Raw genomic sequence first — 26,070 nt, 5'->3', positions numbered from 1 at the left:
ACATACTTTACTACATAAGGAACACCAAATTCAAGTATTTAGAATGCTATATTCTAATACTTATACTATACTAATTAGACGTAGACAAGTATAGAATATAGCAGTATTAGAATGCTATATTCTAATACTTATACTATACTACTTAGACGTAGACAAGTATAGAATATAGCAGTATTAGAATGCTATATTCTATACTAGTCCAATACTACCAGAATTAGATGTTATTACAATATTAATATATATTACATTTCAAGTATTTAGAATGCTATATTTTTGAGTTACTGCATTCGATCTATAGACAATAAACTAGCGGAGGAAATCAGACCAAAATTTAAACATTTACAATTTTGCGCATAAAAGCACATGCCGATTTTTCATATTGTTACAGAGTTTTCATGGTCATACACAGAAGGACGGACAGAGAATTGAAACTCTCAGCCACTGAATTCCTTTAAAATTTTATACAGATTTAGATTTCTAAGATTTAAGACAAAGTATCATATTTCAATAGTCCTATTTCTGTTTGTCGATAGATAGCCATAGTTCCAAAAAATAGTTTCCACCGAAACTCGAAAAAGTCTAAAATGTGTGCATGCAGCAGAATCTCAGTGTCGAACTTTTTAGACGACTACAATACAGTAAGTTCGAGATGTCTTATAGACATTACAAAATTATGAGAAACAAAAACTAGAAGTGACAGAAACAAAACGATTAAAATAACTAAAAATAGAACCAATATTAATATTAATCAATTGCAGTGTGAGATTTGTTTTAGTTCTGCGTAGAATGTCCATCTTCATTAGGTTGTACCCAACGCCGTTTATCGGATTCAGAAAACTGAACTCCATTGAACTATTGATGAAATTTTCTCATACACACCTCGTCAGATTGAAACCTGGCGCCATCCATCGGATTCCAAGAATAAGATTTTCTTCGAAATGAATCTTTAAAAGGAGTAATACTAATAGTTCGGGAAAATGTCGCCTTTTCTTGGTATTCTATTACATAATTCTGTAATGTGCTCCAGACTCCTTGCGCAATCTATTATTTCTCTCTCTGAATTCTTGGTTAAACGAAAAGGTAAAACGAGTTCACAAAAGCAATTTCAGGCGTAAGACAAAACAGTTCATATATATGTAACAGTGTATCCGTTTCGAAATGGCACTGAAGCAAGCCTTCTCCGAAATTTCCTTCAACTTATTCATCCTGAATAATTTATGATCCCCCATTAAGGAAGAAAACTTCGCACAAAACTACCAAGAGATCCTGCTGATCTTTCTCCTCTGAATCCAATTTTGAAACTCATCTATTCAAAACGTAGGAGCTAATTCATTTTAATGCCTCGCGAAAAATGCAACATTTAATTTGTTGCTTCTTTCTGCAACATTATTGCAAACGCACATACTCGGGGCTTTATGGAAAAATACTTCCTGCTGTGTGCACATCTAATAAAAACATTTTTTTTTATTTAAATTAACAAATCGATCGATAATACTAATGGCGAGAGATATTTGGAAGTGAAATAAAAGGGGAGTTTTCATTTGGGTGGATTGTAATAAGACCCTTCGGCTGTCTTTCGCAGTGAACTTGATGGTGGTGGTTTTGGAAAGAAGATAATTGAATTAGAATATATATTATTCAATTTTGTTTTTGAAATATGAATAGAATTCTCGAAATGTTTATTCTATGATAAAGGATAATTTGCATGTGTGAAAAATATTAAACTGCATATTATAATGTTAAGTTACTGAATTCGATATCTGGATAAAAATAGTTGCAAACATGTTAATATGTTTGTTCATTTCTGCTTCAAAAGTTTAATGCAGACTCTAAGGGATAATTATTTTCCTCTAAATAAGCCAATCAATAAAAATCAACGAGATTATTATAGATTATACTCTTCTCTAAATACTCATTATAATATATTATATATATATACTGTGTGATTCAAAAGATCATTAACATTTCAAAATTCAATAATTTACAGTTTGGTTTGGTTTAATTATATTAACCCGAAAAACCGTCCGTTTAAAAGCAACACTAGGAACGGACCTCGTCATTTCGTTGAATAGGGTCTCGAACCTGAAATCCTCCGTTTCCGAAGCCAAGACCTTAACCACCAGGCCACCGCGGCTCTCTGAAAGACTCTCGGAGAGTGAAATGAGCTTCGTCGGTCCAAAGCATCTTAGACAAACAATCGTCATTTTCACCCCTCCCTTTTTTTTAAAAACTTTTTTTGGAGGGGGGGGGGGTACAATAAAACCCGCATGTCATTTCAAACATATGTGTCAATTTTTACCGTTTTACTTAGATTATTACGCAAATTATTGAATTTTCCCATGTTAACGGATTTTTGAATCCCCCGGTGTATAGTTAATTTCAAAACCGCTGGAGATAGACATTTAACTCCAACGGAAGTTAGTAAAATTATGAAAATTAATTAATTAAATTACCTTAAAAAAGTTACGCAATCTAACATTACCCTTACATTACATCTACGTTAACATTACCGATATCTAACAATTCCCCTATCGTATAAATCACATTTAGTAAAATATCCTCGAGTCTGAAATATTTGAAATGAAATTTTTTTAAAAATTAAGTTTCCTATGATTAAAATTTAATTATGATTAATTATGAAAAGCTGAAAAATCACTATTTTAGATGAATTTTATAGCTAAATTTGCGATTTCGAGATTGAATTTAAGGGATTCTTTCCAAATCGAAATTATGCACCACTGTACTACTTTTCATATTGTTCCTTAAAATATTTTTGAATATCATTCCTATTGTGATTAAGCATCCATAACTCGGTCAATTTTAGTTATAAAACTAAGTTTTTTTTAATCGTATGTTTAAACCCCCGGGAGGGTACCGCGAATTGAGGATGAGATGCTTCCGGCATGGTGGTTGGATCTCGCCACCCTGGAGGGTACACAAATAGGTGGGGGATCTGACTCCTCCCATCGATGACGGGATGTACTTCCTTCGGGGAGGGTTGTACGGTGGCCGGTGGTGGCCCTTAGAACTCAACCACAGTTCCCGCCAGTGTCGCTGTTGCGGCGGTCCGATCATTCAGTTTAATGGTTTAACTCCGCGTGCCTTCGTGGCAGGTTGGAGAGTCAGATGGATGACTTATCGTATGTTTTAGGTTGTCGACAGTTCTTTACTAAATATGACTGATAGGACCGAGAGACTCTTAAAAAGTTATAATTCTTAATTTTCTATATAAATACAAATAGCAAATCTTTCTACAGTGTCTTCTTCAATGCACTTCTTCGGAACTTGAGAATTGATTAATTATGAAAATTCTAAATATGTGAGAAAGAGAGAGACACAAGTGAAGAGATAAGGAACTAAATTGATTGTGATAGTATTGGAATGTGATGTTTTTAATGAGAAGTTTGTTTGTAGAAGGGATCTCCGAGTTGTACCCAATTTTGTAAATGATACCGAAAGACTTGACTTCTCAGGGATGAGAAGTTTTGAATGCTTGCATCCACGAACTATGCGAATTTGCACTATATATTTTAATTGGACAAACCTTGCTTTGATTTCTGGACCGCATGTCAATTTTCATTTGCCCATGGCAAAATGGAATAATTAATATAAATCAGGAAAATATTCGAAGAGTTCACATTTTATATGTCATATGCTCATGCTCAGAGATGTACAGCTTTCTCGCAGCCAGATTTCGTTTAAAATTTGATAAAAACAAATTTAGATGTAAAGACCACACGCCAAATTTTATAATTCAACTTATTGCGTTTTTAAATTATTACTTTCAGAGATCAACAGACTTGCTTGCTTCCCATTGCGCTTTTGAGTTATGGATTTTAAAACACGAAAGCACGAATCAACAGATGATTAATCAGAAAAACGGATTTCTTTCAAAATTTAATATAGATCTATAAGTTAAATGGTGAAACTTTATACCAAATTTTGTTCATTTCGCTATATATGGTTCATAATTATCACTTGCAGGATGGATTGCACGTTCAATAGATTACTTTCAAAATTTCTCAGAAATCCATAAAATTAATATATAAACTACGTGGCAAATTTCATCTATCTAGCATGAATGGTCTTTTAGGACTGAGGAAAGTTCCAAAATGGAGATTCATTGAAATCGCGAGAGCAAATTAATAAAAGACCACATGCCGCAGAGATCAGCCTAGCTCAAAATATTTTAGCGATACCATGTTCATAATTTCATAAATGAATTTTGGAAATTCGGCATAATTCAAAACAAATTTTGTAACACATTACTTCCTGTATGCAATAAGGAAAAAAAATAATAAAAATAAAAAAAAAATCGTTCGAAATGAGAGGAATAAAAACTCTTACATTTCAGTATCTTGCAATTCATTTGGAAGCAAAAACTAGTTATTTTAGAAACCAAATACACACATCAAAAATGAAATCACGTACTTGTCAAAATACATTAAAAAGCAATAGCATTTAAAAACCGCTTTTGGGCCTTAATCATACGTTTCTATCATCACACTTTAATTTCACAGGTGTTTCAAGGTCAACTCAGGTAAATAATAAGCACCTTTTCGACAGTTACGATTTCTTAGTAGCCACAAACACATTATGTTAATAACATCTAAATACTACTTCCATTTCTTTTGCGGGAAGAGTTACGCGCTTTCAAGGTCATTCGCCACAAAATGCTTCATTCAAATTCTATTCTTTCAAGTGACGTTATTCAATATATTTATAAAAACCAACAGCAGTTTGAGGACAGCATCATTCCATCATTAAGGATATGAAGGCCATTTTGGGACTTAATATTTTGAAGCGGGTGTTGTCCGATTTCGGATAAGTCTAATTTGAAAAGAATCGTAATATAAAAATTAACAAAACGATAAAAAGGCATATTTAGAACATATTTAAATGGGTGGAATTAATTAGTAAGTATTAATTTAAATTTCATTGTTTGATATTAAAATGAAGATAATCGAAAATCATTTAGTTGATACCAATTTTTCAATTCAATTTTAAATTTTTTAAAAAAAGTGTGCATTTCTCCATAACTCCCTTACTATTTAAAATACTAAAATGATTAAAATATATTTAGTGGAGTGTTATTTTAGAAATAGTATTCATGTGAATTAGGGAAGATATGGGGAAATATAAGGAAAGTCTACATGAAAACATGAGGAAAGTCCATATGAAAACATGAGGAAAGTCCATATGAAAACATGAGGAAAGTCCATATGAAAACACGAGGAAAGTCTACATGAAAACATGAGGAAAGTCCATATGAAAACATGAGGAAAGTCCATATGAAAACATGAGGAAAGTCCATATGAAAACATGAGGAAAGTCCATATGAAAACATGAGGAAAGTCCATATGAAAACATGAGGAAAGTCCATATGAAAACATGAGGAAAGTCCATATGAAAACATGAGGAAAATCTATATACTTACATCTGAACATGGAATAGAGAAGTGCATCTCCGTTGATTTCTGCACATAAAGTCTCCAGACTCTGGTGAAGAAAGGTGCTTGAGCAATGGCCTGTAAAGAGAAACACAAAATTGGTTAAAACTAAACCATATTTTACATCTAAAGTTCTGTTAATGTGTATGCCTATTTGATGGAAACAAGTCCCATCACATCATACCATTATTAAAAACTTAAGCGCCTGAATAACTTACTTCAACTGCACTTTGTCTTTTATTCCATTTCACAGCGCAAATTATTAGTAACACCTTTCTTCCTTAATTTTCAAAATTGGCAAACATTCAATCATGTGATTGGAAAAAAAAATCACATGATTGAATGTTTGATAAAATAATATAACAGGTTTAAATTTCATTGCAACAATGAAATATACTATTGAAAATTGAACAAAAAAAATAATAATAAGTGCACAATAATTAAATTGGCATTATTAACTGCTTAAAAGCCAATTTTTTTTGGTCGTCAGAATACAGTACACTCCGATTATCCGCGGAATTGGGTGGCGCAGCCGCCGCGGATAACAAAAATCGCGGATAATCCGAAAAAAGCTAAAAACGGGTATAGCAAAAGAGAAAACAGTCATTAAAACTTTGAAAAATCGTTTTATGTACAATAAAACGTAAAATAAACAGCAGGAAATGTTTAACTAACGCTTAATATTTTAGTATATCACTCAAAACTAACCTAAAATGCATTTTGTTAATGAAAACAGAAAAGTACTTAGTACTTACGAGAGGCGTCAAGGATACACAGAAAAATGAATACATATGTACTGTTTTAATACTGTAATGTATTACGTAATTACAAAAGCATAACTGTAAAACTGCACTTTTATAAAAAAATCAGTCAAAAAAAAAAAAAAAAACTTTGTGCGGCAGGCGCGGATAACCCGCCCACGGATAATCGGGAGTCTACTGTATATTAAAATATGCTTGGGATTAAGAATGGCTTAAGAAAAGTGATTTTGGCTTATTAGATAAATTTAATTGATTTATTAATTAACTTGCTTAATCAATAACAAAGAAACAAATCAAGAAACATTTTGTGTGGGATAAGAAAGTGAAACATCTAAGATTTTATCTTATCGAAAAATTTGTGAGAACTTATGCCAACCTGCATATTTTTATTCAATGATTGATCAATTTTGTGGTAAGCACAATTCCCATGGCCCTAAAAAGGGTTTAAATGACATTTTTGAAACTTTTAAAATGCTGCAAAATAATTTTATTGGAAAAATATTGCAGGATTCACCGTGATAAAACTTCAAAATCTCGCTTTCTTTTTAATAAAAATCTTTTAAAAACCACAATGAGGAGAACATTTTGGAACCTCCAAAGTATATATGTGACAAATTTTATAAATCTAAGTCAAACGATTTTGAAATGAAACAAAACAAAACACACACCTATTATTACTAGAGATGCTTCATTAGAATTGCTTCCCTATAATAAGGATAGTTTTAATTAAATTTGCTTACTTTATTGCGTAATTATTAGACACACTTTGGATATTTTAAATATGATCATCAGATTGAAACTATTCAAACAATAATAAGGCAAATACAACGCTGACAATCCAGCTCTACCAGCCGTTAAATTCATCCCCAAATTTCTGAATAATTCTATAAATCATCTCGAAAAAATCAAATTAAGGCCTATTTCCGGCAATCTTACCAATCCAAACTCAATCAGAAATCATTTATTTCTCACCAAATGATGAAGTAGTAAAAACAATTGTGGCAACAATTCTTGTACAGGAGAAAAATCCATTCAAATATAATCCAACCAAAAACACAAACTTTAAGATTTCCATAGACCCAAATTTCAGTAACGTCAACGAATATCGACTCCATAACAATAAAAGAAAAAAAAAAGCCAAACTTCAAACATGGTAACTTTTCAATACAAATTGAATTCCGTCTCGAACACTGAGAAGTTGCCCCTCCCCGCTCTCCCAGCCCTGCCCCCTTTCGGTCCAAATTTCCAGAATCGCATTGATTTATTTCTATAACACAAACAAGCATAAGAATCAATACTTTCAATTCCAACTCCCTTTTCGCATATATATCCAAGCCGAGATTTCCCAGTGAATTTGCGAGGCCTCCTTTATTGACTTTCGTCATGGACTTAAGAGCAGAGTTCACATACGGAAAAAAAATACATCACTACGACAAGGCTAGCTACCTATACATAAAACATAATGCACTCGCCTACTTTAATGTAAAGTAGTCCTTCAAAGCACTCGATTCAGTTACAGACATAGAAAAATTCGGTAGCTTTTCCAAGAAAATCGGAATAAAATTGAGATTAAAATGTAATTCGAGTATTCACTTCACACTCTCCGCCGTCCGCCACCTCTCGCGATCTTTTTCGTTCCCCTTTCTTTTTCGACTCTCCTATCTTGTTCTGAGTCAATATATTTTTTTTAAATAAAAAGAAAAATTGGAATTGAACATACAGTTAGGTTTGTTCAGCACTTTACAGATGTTAACACAATTGAAATCGTAATGTGACAATAAAACAGCAGGACGTACCAAGTAAAAAAGAAAAAAGAAAAGCATTATCTTATTTTTATTTTTTGAATAAGGCATAAAATAAGTGATTTAAAATAACTAGTCTAATTTCGATTTAATTTTCTAAAGTTTAACGGTAAAAACCATTCTTAATTATGCTACGCCAAACGTATATTGTAAGCTGAAGTCGTGTTTTAAAATTCTGGTACGTCAGTTAATTAACTTAATGCCCCACTATGAAGAAATACTAAGGCTATTTTGGGATGAATCTCGTAATTATGAGCCGTGGTCAGATGACAGGGACGGCATTTCTCATGTCCCCTTCTCTCGAAATTTCTGCAGTACATCAAAAAAAAATACATTTGGCTTCAACAAATTTTAAAATTTTCAGATTTGCTTATATATGGAATCGGATTGTGAACTTAGAAACTGCGGCGTTGGCAACAGGAACTCAAATTGTTTCAGCTTAAATACATTATACCCGTGGCGTTGGCAACAGCAGCTAAAATACATTCATTATTATTTAAAATAAATGTCGGATGGAACAATGTCAATGTTATCATTTCTATTTGATTTTGCTGTAGTTTTGGATTTGGTTAATCACAGATGCGTATCGCATATTACTTCACCAAGTAGTAAAAGTGCTTTAAGTTTTATTAATTAAATTTATGGTTTTTAATGGATTAAGTTGTGTGTTTATTCACTATTGCCAAAAAAAAAAAACTTTAAAACATGAAGACGAAACCATAATATCTGGCCACCTAGGAGGAGATTCGTTCTATGTGGAAATTTGTTAAAATCTCGACATCGAATTTTTAGACAATTGCAATACTTTCGTCTTCCATGATGCTTCTTCGTGCTGAATAAAGTAAATATGCGTTTTCTGAGGAGAAGTCTATGAAATATTAACCTGTTTAGGTGGAATCGGATTGCGAACTTAGAAATCTCCAAGCCCAAAGATGAAATCTTAGCACCAGGCCATCTGTGGAGATTCGTTAGAATCTCGAGATTGAATTATTTGACTACCACAATACTTCCAGTTTTTCATGCCGAATAAATTAAATATGCGTTTTCTAAAAAATCTATGGGACATTAATCTGTTTATAGCTTGATTTAAATCCCTTTACCTCAAGATATTTTATGCAGTCTTTTTACATTAAAAACCAGCGGGCGTTGTGTCTCCAAAACTTTCTCACATGTTCTCTAATTAAGGTGTTATCCGTCACACTACCTTTTGCAAAAAATTGTGGACTTTAGTTACGGCAGAGAATGCTTGCGCGGAATTTACATACAATAGTTGCGAAATATTAAACCATGGCGTGAATTTAACATTTTGACTGAATCTATTGTGTTGGTAGCTTCATAAGCCAGTTAACAGCCTCCGGGCTAGGGTGATCACTTTTGTCTAGTGGTTATGATACGCGGCTACGGACCCTAACCTCGCAGGTTCGGTCCGTCGCGGTTCAATCGCCATAGTGTCATCCTTGGCGAGAGTTTTGGCGATTAATCCCTGGCATGCAGTTAACAGTATACGGAAATAGAGTTTGTGTTTTTAGTCGCACTTTTCCAAACCGATTGATATCAAAATTTAACACAGAAATACAGTTGTAGTCATAAAATCCACACTCCAAATTTAATATATTTAAGACATTCCGTTTTTTTAACATTGTGTTTACATCCTTCTGAAATTACAGACTGACAGACGGCCAGTCCTCTAATTGGATTTGGCTCAAAATTCGGCAAATAAGTACACTACAAATGTTAAATCTGGGTACCAAATTTAATCCACCTAGCTCTCTTCGTTTTGTAATTATCGTCTTGACTTATATTCGAACAGCCAGACAGACGTCTTCTAAATGAATTTTGCTCAAAATTTGGTAGAAATTTACAAATATGGTGTAAAGGCTATAGAATTTCTCCATCTAGATATCTCCGTTTCCTAGGTATCATAACTTATATTCGAACAGCCGAACACACCGGCTTTATCTATCCGGATTTTGCTCAAAATTGGACAGAAATCTACAAATTTGGTATGAAGATAGCATACCGAACAGCCGAACACACCGGCTTTATCTATCCGGATTTTGCTCAAAATTTGACAGAAATCTACAAATTTGGTATGAAGATAGCATACCGAACAGCCGAACACACCGTCTTTATCTAAACGGATTTTGCTCAAAATCTGACAATTTGGTATTTAGATAGCATACCGAACACACCGGCTTTATCTATCCGAATTTTGCTCAAAACTTGACAGAAATCTACAAATTTGGTATGAAGATAGCATACTGAACAGCCGAACACACCGGCTTTATCTAAACGGATTTTGCTCAAAATTTGACAATTTGGTATTTAGATAGCATACCGAACACACCGGCTTTATCTATCCGAATTTTGCTCAAAACTTGACAGAAATCTACAAATTTGGTATGAAGATAGCATACAGAGCAGCCGAACACACCGGCTTTATCTAAACGGATTTTGCTCAAAATTTGACAATTTGGTATTTAGATAGCATACCGAACACACCGGCTTTATCTATCCGAATTTTGCTCAAAACTTGACAGAAATCTACAAATTTGGTATGAAGATAGCATACCGAACAGCCGAACACACCGGCTTTATCTAAACGGATTTTGCTCAAAATTTGACAGAAATCTACCAATTTTGTATGAAGATAGCATACCGAAATTTCACCCACCTAGCTCAAAATGCTTTTGAATTTCCTTTGTCACAGACAGACATTTCCAAAAACGTATTTTTCGAATTCATGGAAGTCTAAATTGTGAAAATTCGTCAGTCTGGAATTCAAATTTTTTGACAATTACAATATTTTCGTTATACATCGTATACGAGAAGAAAAAAACGGAAATAAACAATGAAATATCTGAATATTCATTAATAAAGCCACCAGATGGAGTTCTGGTCGATTCCAAAGACGAACCAACATCTCTACCGTTAATTCTATGCACAGCAGTTTTATAAAGTTACATTAAACCAAAATAAAAGTTTCTGCCCTTTTTCTCTAATAAAAAGAATTTCCATTACTCTCTTCTAAAGAATCTCCATTACACTCTAATAAAAAGAACTTTCTAAAAACAAAATCCGGCTAAAAAGCCCTGCACTTTAAATCCAAACAACCAGTAGATAGAAATTTATTCCCCATCAGTATCTTAGCAAATTTTTTTTTGTGAAGTAATATAAAATACATGCCCAGTTTTAGCTAACAAGTTAAATCAAAGAAGATATTAGAGTCTAGACGTTGCGACAAGGTTACAGCTACAAGAAGAAAGAGATGTCGCTTTTAAATATTAATCAGAACACAAGAATCTTATATCTTCGAAAGATATTCATGGTCCTGTTGCCAAGTCATCTTTTTTATTTTATTTTTTATTTTTTTATGAAAGAAGAACGTTTTACGTTTAAAACACTGTTTTTGTTCACTTGATAAAGAATTTTGAATAAGTTAGAAGAAAAGTGAGAAAGAAGACTATTAATGAGAAGAAAATGGAAGTAGAAAGTGAATGTGTTAGCTTAGCATGCAACATCCTTAAACATTCCTCCTTCCCCTACCCTTTTTTTTTTTTTGAAAAATATTTTTCCTTTTAATTAAGTTAGATGTAGTTCTTTGCGGTTAGGCTTATTCCAAAGTAGTAAAGATTATGGTTGATAAAAAATGCCAATTCATTGTTTTTTCATATTCCGTAACTTCCTTAGTGAAAAAATGTCTACGAAGCACATCCAATAAAAGTGTTGTGCAAGTCCTAAAAGTTTGATAAAATTTGAATTTGATTTGTAACTAAAATTACTAATGTTTCATCAAATAGTAAAACTACTTTTTCAATGATTCAAAATAATTTTTCAAAAGGGATTTAAAACATCGCATAGTTTTGTAAAGAGTACCCATCTGGTACTCTTTCCTGAGATAGAATTAAATGCAGAAAGATGCAGACAGAAACTCAAGGAAACATATGACAATAAAAAGAACGGAATAAAACTTTTAAAATAATGTATCTATTGAAAATTTGAAATTTAAAATTATTTTGCCGCGGAAGCCATTAAGACAGATACATAAAACATTTATATGAAAAATTTTAGAAACCTTTAATCCAGGCATATCAACTGATCACCAAAGCCATCCAGTAAATAATAAAAATGTTAATCAGCTTAATTGCCTCCTATATTATATAAATATAGGGTGATAAGAAAGTCTTTCACCGATTGCAAAATGTTTTTAAGAAAGAGCCATTGCATAAACGAATGAAAAAGTTTATGCCAAGCCGGATAGCTTGGTTGGACTTGCATCCCTTAGGTTGTGAGTTCGAACCAAGCCGGCCGAAGACTCTCCTTGTGTGTGGTGGCTGGCGCACGTATAAATTTGTCGTGGTCACAAAGTTCACCATGTCGAGAGTAATAACAGTGTGGGTACTGGTTCAGAGGTGATCGTTCACTGATTCAGGTCTAAATTACGATTTGTGGTCGAGTGAATGAAATGCATGAATGAAGTTCGCCCCGTAAAAAGGGCTGTAACACATGAGTGTGTGTGTGTGTGTGTGCCATTTTCATATAAGTTAGAAATAAAGACTTCTACCCTCGAGTGCTCAAGGGCCTTTACCCTCAGAAACTACTGCGAAAAAACTTGGCTTAAAGTTTAAAAGTAAAGCACAACAACAAAAGTTTTACATTTTTTTCAGTCCAACACATCCCAAAATTTTTCCTTAAAAGTTCTTATATTTAAAGGAAAAAATTATTAAAAATTTAATTTAAAATTAATTAATTTTTTAGCCCCCCCAAAAATAAAGCAATTAATGCAGGATTAATATTTTTAAATTCGATGGTTAACAAAAAAATGCATCAATATATTCTTTGGTTCCATAAATTCAAATTGACCTTTACTGCTCAATGCCAATTTTGGAGTTACATAAAAGACAAAGTGATCACAACACCAACTGAAGATATTCATGCGCTCAAATCCAGGACCACTGATATTGTGTCTAGTGAGGTAGGCGAAATGTTGCATAATACTTGGTGAAAACTGGAATAAATCCTTGACATTCTTCGAGCTACCAAGGGAGCTCACAATGAAATTTACTGATATACGTGATTTTTCCTTTAAGGTTTTACACCCTTTCGGGCCGGCGGGTCGTCGTGGAGTAGACCAAAACATAAGTGATTTTATTAAAATCTTTAAAGTTGTTTTCACATTATATCGAAACAATATATGGCAAATTATTATTTTTTGGAACAGGGAAAGACTTTGTGATTATCCAGTACTAATTGCTCTATAGAATGTTAGTCCTTTCCTAGCTTGTGTTCCTGAACCGAAATCATGACAAATTACACAAACAAAGAGTACCAAAACCTGTTCTTTGAAGTTCCAGGACCGAAAGCATAACAAACTACATAAACAAATCGTACCATAACGTGTTCTTTGAGGTTCCAGAACCGGAAGCATAACAAACGATATAAACAAATTGTACCATAACGTGTTCTTTGAGGTTCCAAGGCCGAAAGCATGACAAACGACATAAACAAATTGTACCAAAACGTGTTCTTTAAAGTTCCAGGACCGAAAGCATGACAAATTGCATAAACAAATAGTACCAAACCTTGTACTATAAACAATGATTCTAATATCAATCTAATACTGTCCTACTTACTTTCTTTATACTGTAAGACATTTATATGTTTCTCGTGTAAAACTACACACCGGTAGCACTTTTCCAGCCTGCAAAGAAAAGAAAACACATATTTTACAAAATTGTCGTTAGAAAGTTACATATACAATAAATATGAAAGACAGGAACATTAACAACATCATAGTTGTCTCAAACATTTGGTTCTTATCTCTCGAAATAAATGACACCAAAATACAGACTCAGTATTTTTTCTACTATACAATGAACACCGCTAGTAGTGATCACTTTGGGTACAAGCCAAAGTGACCAATACATCAGTGTAACCAAAATGCCTTAGAAACATTGTCGGAACTAGGAAGCCAGGAAAATAGATCACGGGACATCATTCGCATTATTCATTCATTTCAATCAAAAAAAGCGGCAAAATTTACAGAATAAAAAAAATGTATATACATGTAATGATATTTAAAAATCTATATTCAGTCTTAATTTCCTAATTTTTACATTAATTTAAGCCATATTAACTTCATTTTAAAATCTTCTCTTATTTCCTGATCCAATTCACACTTTTTATTTGTTTTTAATATCTGCTCTAAAAAAACAGGTGATTTCAGCATTTTCTCACTCTCCGACCAAAGGGACAAAAATCCCTAACGAATACAAAATTTTTTTGAAAAAAGATTTTCGCCAAATCTCCGAACCACTCCAGCAGACAGCCCCGACAGATTTAACATATAGAAAATTTGCTTAGATGATTGGTAAAATCGGGTTTGGAACCTGGAACCCTCCAGTTCCGGAGCTTAAATCTCATCCCATTTCGGTTCTCGGCATTCAAAGAAGAATGACAAGCAGTTTCCTGTACAGTATTCCTAAAACAGCCAATTAAATCATTTTTGATCAGAAAAGTTTAATTCAATACCTTCTGATCTTTATGAACTAATCCAAATCTATAATAATATAAACACAAAACATAAATATGTAATGATATCTCTTAATCTAATTTAAGATCTAATTAAGTCCCTACTTTTTATCTTAATTTAGTTCATATTAACAATCTAAAATGGTCTTTTATTTCCTGACCCAGTTCCCATTTTTTTTATTTAATAAATTCAATACGCGCTCTATAAAACTGCTCACTTCAACATTTTCTTAAGCTCCAGGCGAAGAGATAAAAATTCCTAAAATTCACAACATTCTTTTAAAGATACCTAAATTTCCCTTTCCTAAATCGACACATATCGTAGAAATCCCTATCAAAATTACATAGTAAAAATCACTGAAGGGGAAAATTTCTGTCAATTCGTTCTTATATGGCGATGTAAATAGGCGTCTATTTAATCATCGCTCCTTTTCTTGCACAAAAATTATGCCTTCTGGGATGAAATAAATCGAAGTTTACAAAAGTTTCTTATTCTCAGACAAGCACCTACTAAAATTTTGATTACATACATATTTAATTTCTTAAACTTTCTTTCCAAAAGTTATCAAGATTAATATATTTTTTGAGCAGTCAAGCATTATTAGTTAAATTATTTATAACAATTTTTACCAAAAAGATTTAGCTTGCTCTAGGAATGATCTTAAAGTCTTCGATCTTCTGACCGAGCAATGGTCCACTCACATGTCCGTTCTTTTCTCTCACTTTGATAAATCACTTCGCCACGCATATTCAACGTAAACAAGCTTTCCAACTCGTTTTCGTTTACGCATCTCACACATTCTTTCGAACTACAGATTCAGTATCATTCCTAAATTTCAGCAATGAACTAAAAAAAAGTTGAGAAATTTTCAACATATCCGCAGCTTTCTGTTGACTAAGTCAGGCAAATCGATCATAATCTTTAAGAAGATCGTATTTTCCTTTCATGCTCACAATGTGACATTAAGTCATCAAAAACTGACAGTGCTGTTTCTTCACAACCTTTAACTCACTGAATGGAAGGAGGTAAAACGATGTATAAAGGTAGAGATGTATAAGGTTAGTTCAATGAAAGTAATGATCTATACAGGTTTCCACCCCTTTGATCTTACCGAAGGTCTTAGATTTTCCTGTAAGACAATTAAAACTGATCACTAAATGCGATTTGTTGATCACTAACCGACAGATTTTGTATCTATTTCAACGTGGGGATCCATTCCACGCTATTTTGATCAACACAGCCGATTCATCGTTACATCCGTAATCTGCCCCCCCGGGGGGGCATCTCGAATTGAAGATGAGATGCTTCCGGCATGGTGGTTGTATCTCACCACCCTGGAGGGTACACTAATAGGTGGGGGATCTGACTCCTCCCATCGATGACGGGACGTTCTTCCTTCGGGGAGGGTTGTACCGTGGCCGGTGACGGCCCTTAGGACTCAACCACACTTCCCGCTAATGTTGCTGTTGCGGCGGTCCGGTCATTCAGTTTTTATGGTTTAAATCCGTGTGCCTTTGTGGCGCGTCGGAGAGTTAGATGGCTGACTTACATCCGTAATCTGAGCAAGCTATATTACAAAATATGAAAAGCTGAAATGCGGGGATATAAAATTAAAATCTATGATGTTCACGGCTTTACTCAAAATCAAGTTTTACGCAGGGACGAGGGAGATATCAACATACTTTCAGAGTATGTAAGAAAGTTTCGAAAAGATAACTCCCACTAGTTAAAAATGTATATGATATTACTCAAGCAAAGATCTTATTTTCATCTTAATAATAGTCTTGTAAACAAGGAGAACATTATCTAGGTAATGTGATAAATCAAATGATTTTCCGCCCTTTAACAGATATGTGTAGATAAATCACATATTACCATATTTCAGGAACTTTTACGATGATCTATGCACAAATGTATTTTCTACATCTACATGACATATCAGGTAAGAAACAAAATCATGCAATCATTCTTTTTTTTTAAAGAGGAATTACCTTTTGTATTTAAATACTATGCATAAGGGTAATAAAAATTAAGGGTGGATTTTATTCGTAGACCCTTTCCGCAGAAAAAAATATTCGTGACCGCAAACATTAGTAACTCACTCTAACTAATAATAAACAAAGAAAAAGGATTTTAGTTCAAAACCGGTGATTTTAATATCAAAGTTCAAATCAAGGTGACCTTCCTAATTATGTCAGCTTTCTGATATTGAAGAGTTTGACAAAAGAATATACTATTAATGGTTTAGCGACCTCAAAATGAAGCACGCGAGCTCACAGAGGGTATGGACTTAAAGTTGCTCTAAATATGCACGCAATAATAACACAACCACGACAGCAGTTTCATTTTCATCGATCTATTTATTATTCAAGCTATTTTTTAAAGTTGTTTTCAAATGTTCAATTCTATTTTTTAAAGTTGTTATATATATATATATAACCATTTTTCTTTTTTTATATAACCATATAATATATATATATATATATATATATACATAACCATTTTTCTTTTTTTTTATATAACCATATAATATATATATATATATATATATATATATACATAACCATTTTTCTTTTTTTTTATATAACCATATAAAATATATATATATATATATATATATACCATTTTTCTTTTTTTATATAACGATATAAAATATATATATATATATATATAACCATTTTTCTTTTTTTTTATATAACCATATAAAATATATATATATATATATATATATATAACCATTTTTCTTTTTTTATATAACGATATAAAATATATATATATATATATATATATATATATATATATATATATATATATATAACCATTTTTCTTTTTTTATATAACGATATAAAATATATATATATATATATATATATAACCATTTTTCTTTTTTTTTTATATAACCATATAAAATATATATATATATATATAACCATTTTTCTTTTTTTATATAACGATATAATATATATATATATATATATATATATAACCATTTTTCTTTTTTTATATAACCATATAATATATATATATATATACATAACCATTTTTCTTTTTTTTTATATAACCATATAATATATATATATATATACATAACCATTTTTCTTTTTTTTTATATAACCATATGTAAGGTTCACTTTGTGTATCGATGAAAGAATTGTAATCGTTTAGCTTATGTTAACTTGTGAAAACAAATGTTGGCAACATATGTTTGGTTGTCGATGTTCGCCATGGTTGTAACCTACGCATATGCTTTACCACAATAATAGATTTTTATTTTTCTAATTAAGAACTCTTTCTTAACATTTAAATTTCAAGAGGCTAATTATAAATCAGCCTTATATGGCGCAGCCGGAATCTAATGGACTTGCAAAGGTAATTTCAAATAATATTTTCGAAAAAAACATCGCACTAGTTAAGCCTTCTTTGGAACTTTCAGAATCCTCGCCAAGGAATGATAATCTCGCCAAGATTGTTTCTGCCTGAACGTATTCCAAAAATCGCCCACGCATAGTAAGTGAAGTTTATGAGATACTTTATATACTTACGTTTTACTTGTGATAAAACTTTTTACAAATCAGTGCGAGTATTCTAACGAATGTTGAATATTGATTTCGCATTACCTTCAAAAAAATTATTCTGTTTGCAAAATTTATTGCTCGCTTTATAAACAAGAACATCGCCAAGCAATCTTCGCTTTTTAAACAAGAACGTCGCCAAGCAATCTTCGCTAATTTATTTCGTTCGTCAAGAACAGTGAACAGAAATAAAAAAAATGTCAACAAAAGATGATATCATTTTTAATTCTTTAGACTCGCAACCGCTACAAACTTTAACGATAGTTCAACTGAAAAAAGAATTACGTTTCAGAAATCTTTCGCTAACTGGAAATAAGAATGAACTAATTTTGCGTATTGTAGAGGATAATACTAAAAGAAATAGTGAAGGAACTTTGGAAGAATTAAATGTTCTTCGAGCGCAGAATCTTAATAACGTTGAAGAGGCAATTTCTGATAATGCACATTTATTGACAGAGATTGAATCTCTGCGAAAACAAGTAGAACGTTTAAGTAATTCTTCTACACAATCGCCACTTCCTATGCCTCCGCCCTCTCAAATAGATCCGAATATCGCAGCTATTCTTTCTACATTAATGGAAACGCAAAAGCAAATTTTAGAAAGACAAGTAAATCCAAATGTGATTCAAATCACATCTACAAATGACACTGCAAATTCAATCCAAATATTTAAAGGTGATATAATTGAAAATGCACTTGAATGGTTCAAGGAAGTTGAAAGAATTTCAACTTTAGCTAACTGGTCCGACGAATTAAAATTAACTAATGCTATTTCTCGCCTCTCAGGATCTGCAAAAAATTGGCAATTAACTACAGGAAAAAATTTTAATGATTGGATTACTTGGAAAAATGCTCTCGCCTCAAGATTTAAAAGGCGTATTACAATGCAAGAATTTTTGGCTCACCAAAGTGAACGAAAGTTGAGGCATAATGAAAGTTTAGTAGATTATATTTATTCAAAAGACGCTCTTTTGGAAAAAGCTCCCTTCACCATTCCCCAACCTGACCGTATTTCTATGATCATAGGTGATATTACCGAGGAAAAATGGCAAATTGCATTAGCTACTCAAAATACGAATACTGTTGAAGAATTAATTGACAGGGCAACTGCACTTGATGCTATTCGCAGTGCAAAACAAGAGCATAAGAAACATTCTCCGAAATCTCAAATTCGATCTTCTTATACACATGATGAACAACGTCGTAAATACAATCCAGTAACTGACGATGTTCGTGATATTACTTGTTGGAGATGTGGAAACAAAGGCCATGCATCTTTTATGTGCAGTTTACCACCTCCTCCACGTGGTTCAACCATAGCTCAACCAAGAAACACGTCACGACAAAATCAATATACCAACAGTCAAACTAATGTCCAAATCCCATCTTCTAGCAGTTCAACTAGTTCTGATAATAACGCAGTCAAAACTATAAGTTTGAACTCTTCAAATTCCCGCCGCAACAACAACAATCGCAACTCCACATCTGGAAGATCTACAACCGCAAATAGTGCAAATAATAATTCCATAAATTGTATTAGAACTGAAACTAACAGACGTGCCTTAATACCTGTTATTATCAACAATGATACAGAAATTCAAGCCCTCTGTGATCCATGTGCAGATATCACAGTCATTCAACAATCTTGTGTTCCAAATGATATTGTTATTAACCCGTGGACTGATGGACAGTTCCAAGTTGTTGACCATGAAATAAAGCCAATAGGTTGGATTTCTTTAAACATAATTGTTGGTAATTTGGAACATATGATGCCTAAAATTGGAGTGTGCACCCAGCTTCCATTTAAGCTTATTTTAGGATTCGATTGGCAACAACAAGTTCAAGCTAGATGCACTTACGACCCTAATGGCTCATTATGTATTTCTACTCCAACTTCATTTCATTTGTACGAATGTATTCATGCTTCGAAACCCAGCATCAACTGTGTCTCTCTTCATCCACCCTCACTACCATCATTAGATGATGTTACTTTGCCAGAAGCAGCACCCAATATAATTTCATCCGAAACAAACCTTATCCCTAAATCCGCAGGACTCTCTACAACTCAACAAGCTCAACTTGATGCAGTAATTGGAAAATTTACTGATGTTTTTTATTCGAATGATGATAACATTGGACTATGTCCATATGTGGAATTCAAAATCGAATTGCGACATGAAAAACCTATTAGATGTAGACCTTATAGACTTTCAGAGCCTGATCGCCAGTTTCTAAAAACGCAAATTGAAAAATGGTTAAAACAAGGAATTTGCCGTCATTCCAACTCACCGTACGCAGCACCAGCTTTCATTGTAGAGCAGCCCTTTCATGAAAGTACTCCTAGGCGAGTTGTGGTAGATTTCTCTCGCACTATTAATCCTATCGCAAATATTGATCCGCATCCAATCGACCAAATGGAAGACGTTATTCAACGCATGGCAGGCAAGAGCTACAATTCTAAAATGGATGTAAAATCTGCATTTCACTGCATTCCCATAAGAGACATTGACAACTACAAAACTGGATTTGTCACTCCTGACGGACATTATGAATTTCTTCGAATGCCTTTTGGTGTCACAAATGGCCCATCTACAATGACAAGAGCGATTAAATTAGCCTACAATCATCTGGCAGACCACAATGTCAACACATACATTGATGATATATCAACTTCTCATGATGACTTCAATTATCATCTCAAAGTGATATATAAAATCTTTGAAGCAACTCAAAAAGCTGGCTTCAAGCTGACACGAGAAAAAACGCAATTTGCAGTATCAGAAATAACTCTTTTTGGTCGAATTATTTCTCAAGATGGTGTTCGTCCTGATCCGGAACGCATAGCAGCAATTGAACGTTATCTAACTCTCAAATCAATTCATGAAGTCCGTAGTTTCCTTGGATTTGCTAATCAGTTTCGTAAGTATATTCGTAACTATGCTGTTATTGCTAAACCTTTAACAAGCGTTTTAAAAGGTTTAGAAAAGAAGACCAACAATGCTCCCATAGTTTTAACAGATGACCAACAGCGTACATTTGAATCTTTAAAAACTGCAATTACTACTGCTCCAATTCTTTCGTATTTCAAACAAGGATTACAAACCTTTGTAGAAACTGATGCATCTTATTCTGGACTAGGAGCAGTTTTATCTCAAGAACAGAATGGAAAGCGTCGTGTCATTGAATATGCTTCACGTACCTTAAAAGATGCTGAAACACGCTACCACAGTAATGAACTGCAATGTACTGCTGTACATTGGGCCCTAACTGAAAATTTTCGACTCTATCTCCTAGGTCACAAGTTTCAACTCATCACAGACAACTATACAACCGCTTATGTAGTTGCAAAATCTGCAATTAATCGAAAATTTGCACGATATTTAGTGGATTTGGCTCAATTTGATTTCACAACTGAGCACAGACCCGGAAAGCAAAATGTCATCGCTGATCACCTTTCACGTTTCCCAACACCACCTGTTTGTTTAACAGTTACTGCAAGTTATGAATCAGACATTTGTGTGAAACAGAAAAGAGATGACTTTTGTCAGTATATTTTTCGCTTACTCAGAGAAAAATATCCAAACAAAAGGACAATGTCAATCATATGCAATTATAATATCGATAACAACACTCTTGTGCGAGTTAAAGATAATAATTCGAAATCTGTAGTAGTGATTCCTAAGGCAATGAGAGAGAAAACTCTGATCGCTTGTCACGATGATGTTGGACATATGGACGCAAAAAAAACTCTTCACAATTTGCAATTACGTTATTGGTGGCCAAATATGCGCAAGGACTGTAAAGCATATGTTCGAAGCTGTCATAAATGCCAAATTGTCAACCGACGTACTGCTAATGCCTATGGTCTTTTGCAGCAATTGCCGATTCCATCCACACCTTGGGAAATTGTATCTGCTGACCACATAATCTGTTTGCCAGAAACAAGAAATGGAAATACAAATATGCTTGCCCAAATTGACCACGCCACACGCTATGTAATTGCAACACCTTCTGCATCTCTTGCCGCTCATACAGTGACTGATGCTCTGTATCATAATATAATACTTAGATATGGACCGCCAAATATGTATTTATCAGATGGAGGAACAGCATTTACCGCACGTCACACTCAGCGGTTTCTTCAAAAATATGGAATCGCACAATCAACGACACCACCTTATTCACCACAAGCTAATAGTATCGTTGAACGAGCCAACGGCATCATTGTGTCCTCTTTGAAAAAAATGATTGACAAAAACCCGAATAAATGGGACGAATTACTTCCAAATGCCTTACTCGCAATTAACACCACAAAACAAAATTCTACTAAGAAATCGCCATTTTATTTACTTCATGGATATGAGCCACGCCTTCCACGGGAACTTCACATTAGTAGCTTCATAGATGACACGCCACGTGAAGACCAACTAGACCTTTTAACTTTGGCCAGGGCCGAAGCAGCAAATAGTGTGTATGAAACACATTTGGAGAACAAGAAACGATTTGATCTCCATCGCAGATCCCATTCCTTCAAGGCAGGAGATCTCGTATTGTACGACTGGCCGAAAAAAGGAGATCACAAACTTTCTCCTATTTTCAAAGGACCATTTGTGATTATACGTCCAGTCGGGGCCGTGTGCTACGAGATCAAGTCTACAACACAGCAGAACAAATTTATCAAGGTTGTTCACGTACAACATCTTCGCCCTTACTTTAAACGAAATTCACCAACCATCGAGGAAAACAGCACAGACGAAGAGAATGAGAGCCACTGAGCCATCATCAAAAAGATATTAACTGGTCTGTGTTCCCCAGAGACTTGAACTATGATTTCATCAAAAACTTTGTTTCTTTTATTTTTACGCTTCAATTTAAAATTTCTTCTGTCTGTCTAAATTTTATATTGAGCGGGGCCGAATGTAAGGTTCACTTTGTGTATCGATGAAAGAATTGTAATCGTTTAGCTTATGTTAACTTGTGAAAACAAATGTTGGCAACATATGTTTGGTTGTCGATGTTCGCCATGGTTGTAACCTACGCATATGCTTTACCACAATAATAGATTTTTATTTTTCTAATTAAGAACTCTTTCTTAACATTTAAATTTCAAGAGGCTAATTATAAATCAGCCTTATACATATAAAATATATATATATATATATATATATATATATATACCATTTTTCTTTTTTTATATAACGATATAAAATATATATATATATATATAACCATTTTTCTTTTTTTTTATATAACCATATAAAATATATATATATATATATATATATATAACCATTTTTCTTTTTTTATATAACGATATAAAATATATATATATATATATATATATATATATATATATATATATATATATATATATAACCATTTTTCTTTTTTTTTATATAACCATATAAAATATATATATATATATATAACCATTTTTCTTTTTTTATATAACGATATAAAATATATATATATATATATATATATATATATATATATATATATATATATATAACCATTTTTCTTTTTTATGTAACGATATAAAATATATATATATATATATATATAACCATTTTTCTTTTTTTATATAACGATATAATATATATATATATATATATAACCATTTTTCTTTTTTTATATAACAAAATATATATATATATATATAACCATTTTTCTTTTTTTTTATATAACCATATAAAATATATATATATATATATATATATAACCATTTTTCTTTTTTTATATAACGATATAAAATATATATATATATATATATATATAACCATTTTTCTTTTTTTATATAACCATATAAAATATATATATATATATATATATATATATATATATATATATATATATATATATATATATAACCATTTTTCTTTTTTTATATAACCATATAAAATATATATATATATATATATATATAACCATTTTTCTTTTTTTATATAACCATATAAAATATATATATATATATATATATAACCATTTTTCTTTTTTTATATAACCATATAATATATATGTATATATATATAACCATTTTTCTTTTTTTTTATATAACCATATAATATATATATATATATATATACATAACCATTTTGCATTATTGTTTTAAAAATCAATATACACCAGTTTCCGCATTAGAGTAATTATTTTCAATTCAGCAAAACTGATGTAAAACACTTGCATTTAATTTAATATATAATGTTCTGAACGATGTTTGTAAAAAGTAATTTTTCAATTGAGCTACAAAACTGAAATTTTGTACACTAATGTAATCTCAATGACAGCACATTATTTCAATATCGCTAAGAAGTAGATCACTGAAAATTTATTTTATATATATATATATATATATATATATTTCTAAGAAATGCCATAATAGTGATCTCTCTACCTTGGCGATAAATCTGGCAATGTAAATAAAGGTTTTGGAAAATCCAAGAATCCCAGCCCTATCTTGATCCGAGATTTAGAGATTTTTCAAGTAAATTCCATCCATATCGGTGTAAATAAATGGTAAAACATTTACATGAGGATCACCTAAATGCTCTTTGGAGTGTTATCGCATTGTTAGGAGGTACCCCGGTTACTATAATGCTGTTGCTGTTATTTGAGAAGCGATTAGCTGTTTACTTGTGGGTGATTATTTTTTTTTTCCTAGTTTTGTTTTTTATGCACACCAGCTATGTTTTTTTAGCTAAAGTTTCATATTTCCTATGAAATAAAATGACGTTTGCCATTATCCAGCTTGCTGCAAATTCGACATACATTCAACGGACGAAACAGTAGCAATATTTTCAGAATATAATTATTATTTAACCTATTAATTTAATAGAATTTTATAAAAATTATGTGCGCGTCGCCATTTAGTTGTGAATTTGAGAAAAATTTATAATAAGACTTCTAAATATTTACAGCAATGAATTACAAATTTCAAAAATCTAAAATATAGGATATAGTTAAAATAAAATAATGTTACTTTATTTTTTTCTAATCCGCTAAGAAGTATGTTTTAAAAACTGCTCTCGTTAAAATTATTTTAAACAAGAAACAGCTATAAAATTGTGATGCTGGACATACAATATTACATATATCAAATTCTATAACATATTCGAAGATCCGAAAAAATTAATAATCCAAAAAAACTACATAATCCAATAAAGAAGAATAACCCACGTTTCTCAGGGTTAAATACAATAAATAATGGCGACAAAAACTAGCCTAATCCGGATTCCGATACCAAATACATGCTTTTTTCCCGAAATTTTGTCCCTTTCCCCTAAAAATAAGAGAATGGTTGCTCACGTGGTCTTCATATGAATGGAGGGTAAATCGGGTGATGACATCCCGTTGTGCCCTTTACGGGGCAGGGAGTGAGATGCCCCCCACCCTTTCCCTTTTCCGAAGAGAATCGATGCTAATGATCCCTTCCGCCCTTTCTCTCCTCTCGGGCATCTTCCGTTGCCATGGTTACAACCGCGCATCCTCAGCTCTGTAACAGCCTGCTCCGTGCGTGTGTGTGTGTATCCTTCTCCAAATCGTGACCCGTAAAATGGGGTTCCCACAATTGGTTTGTTATCGCTTGATTTGGCGATTTTTAGTCATTGAACTCTGACGGGATTCTAGTTTTCTTGTATAGTAAAAGACATCATACAGATTCAATAGAATGAGAACATTATACAGAATTTGAAGTTACTCCCCTAAAATTAATCGTGATTTTACATAAGACCTTGTAACCAATTGAGCTAGACGGTTAAAATTTGGTATACGGTCTTTACACCAAATTTGTAGGTTTCTATCAAATGCTGCGTAAAATCCGTTCAGAGGAAGTTTGGCTGTCCGAATAAATACGATAATTGCAAAACAAAGAGAGCTAGATAGATAAGATTGGGTACACAGATTTAACATCTATATTGTAGATACCTGTTCTAATTTTGAAACAAATTCAACTACG

At 32.4% G+C, this 26,070-nt stretch overlaps 1 protein-coding gene across 1 annotated transcript in view; it reads right to left on the bottom strand.

Annotated features, from left to right (window-relative positions):
• The window catches only part of LOC129975204 (uncharacterized), a 439,639-nt gene that overhangs the window by 80,720 nt on the left and 332,849 nt on the right, over positions 1 to 26,070 (bottom strand). The window contains exons 3-4 of the mRNA XM_056088192.1: positions 13,646 to 13,713; positions 5,438 to 5,527 (exon numbers count right to left, since the gene is read on the bottom strand). Of these exons, the coding sequence (XP_055944167.1) occupies positions 5,438 to 5,527; positions 13,646 to 13,713 (158 nt within the window). The remainder of the gene's footprint in view (positions 1 to 5,437; positions 5,528 to 13,645; positions 13,714 to 26,070) is intronic.

This window comes from Argiope bruennichi, chromosome 7 (assembly GCF_947563725.1).
Source record: "Argiope bruennichi chromosome 7, qqArgBrue1.1, whole genome shotgun sequence".
In the NCBI taxonomy this organism is placed as follows: Eukaryota; Metazoa; Arthropoda; class Arachnida; order Araneae; family Araneidae; genus Argiope; species Argiope bruennichi.
This window is presented reverse-complemented; position numbering and strand designations above follow the sequence as displayed.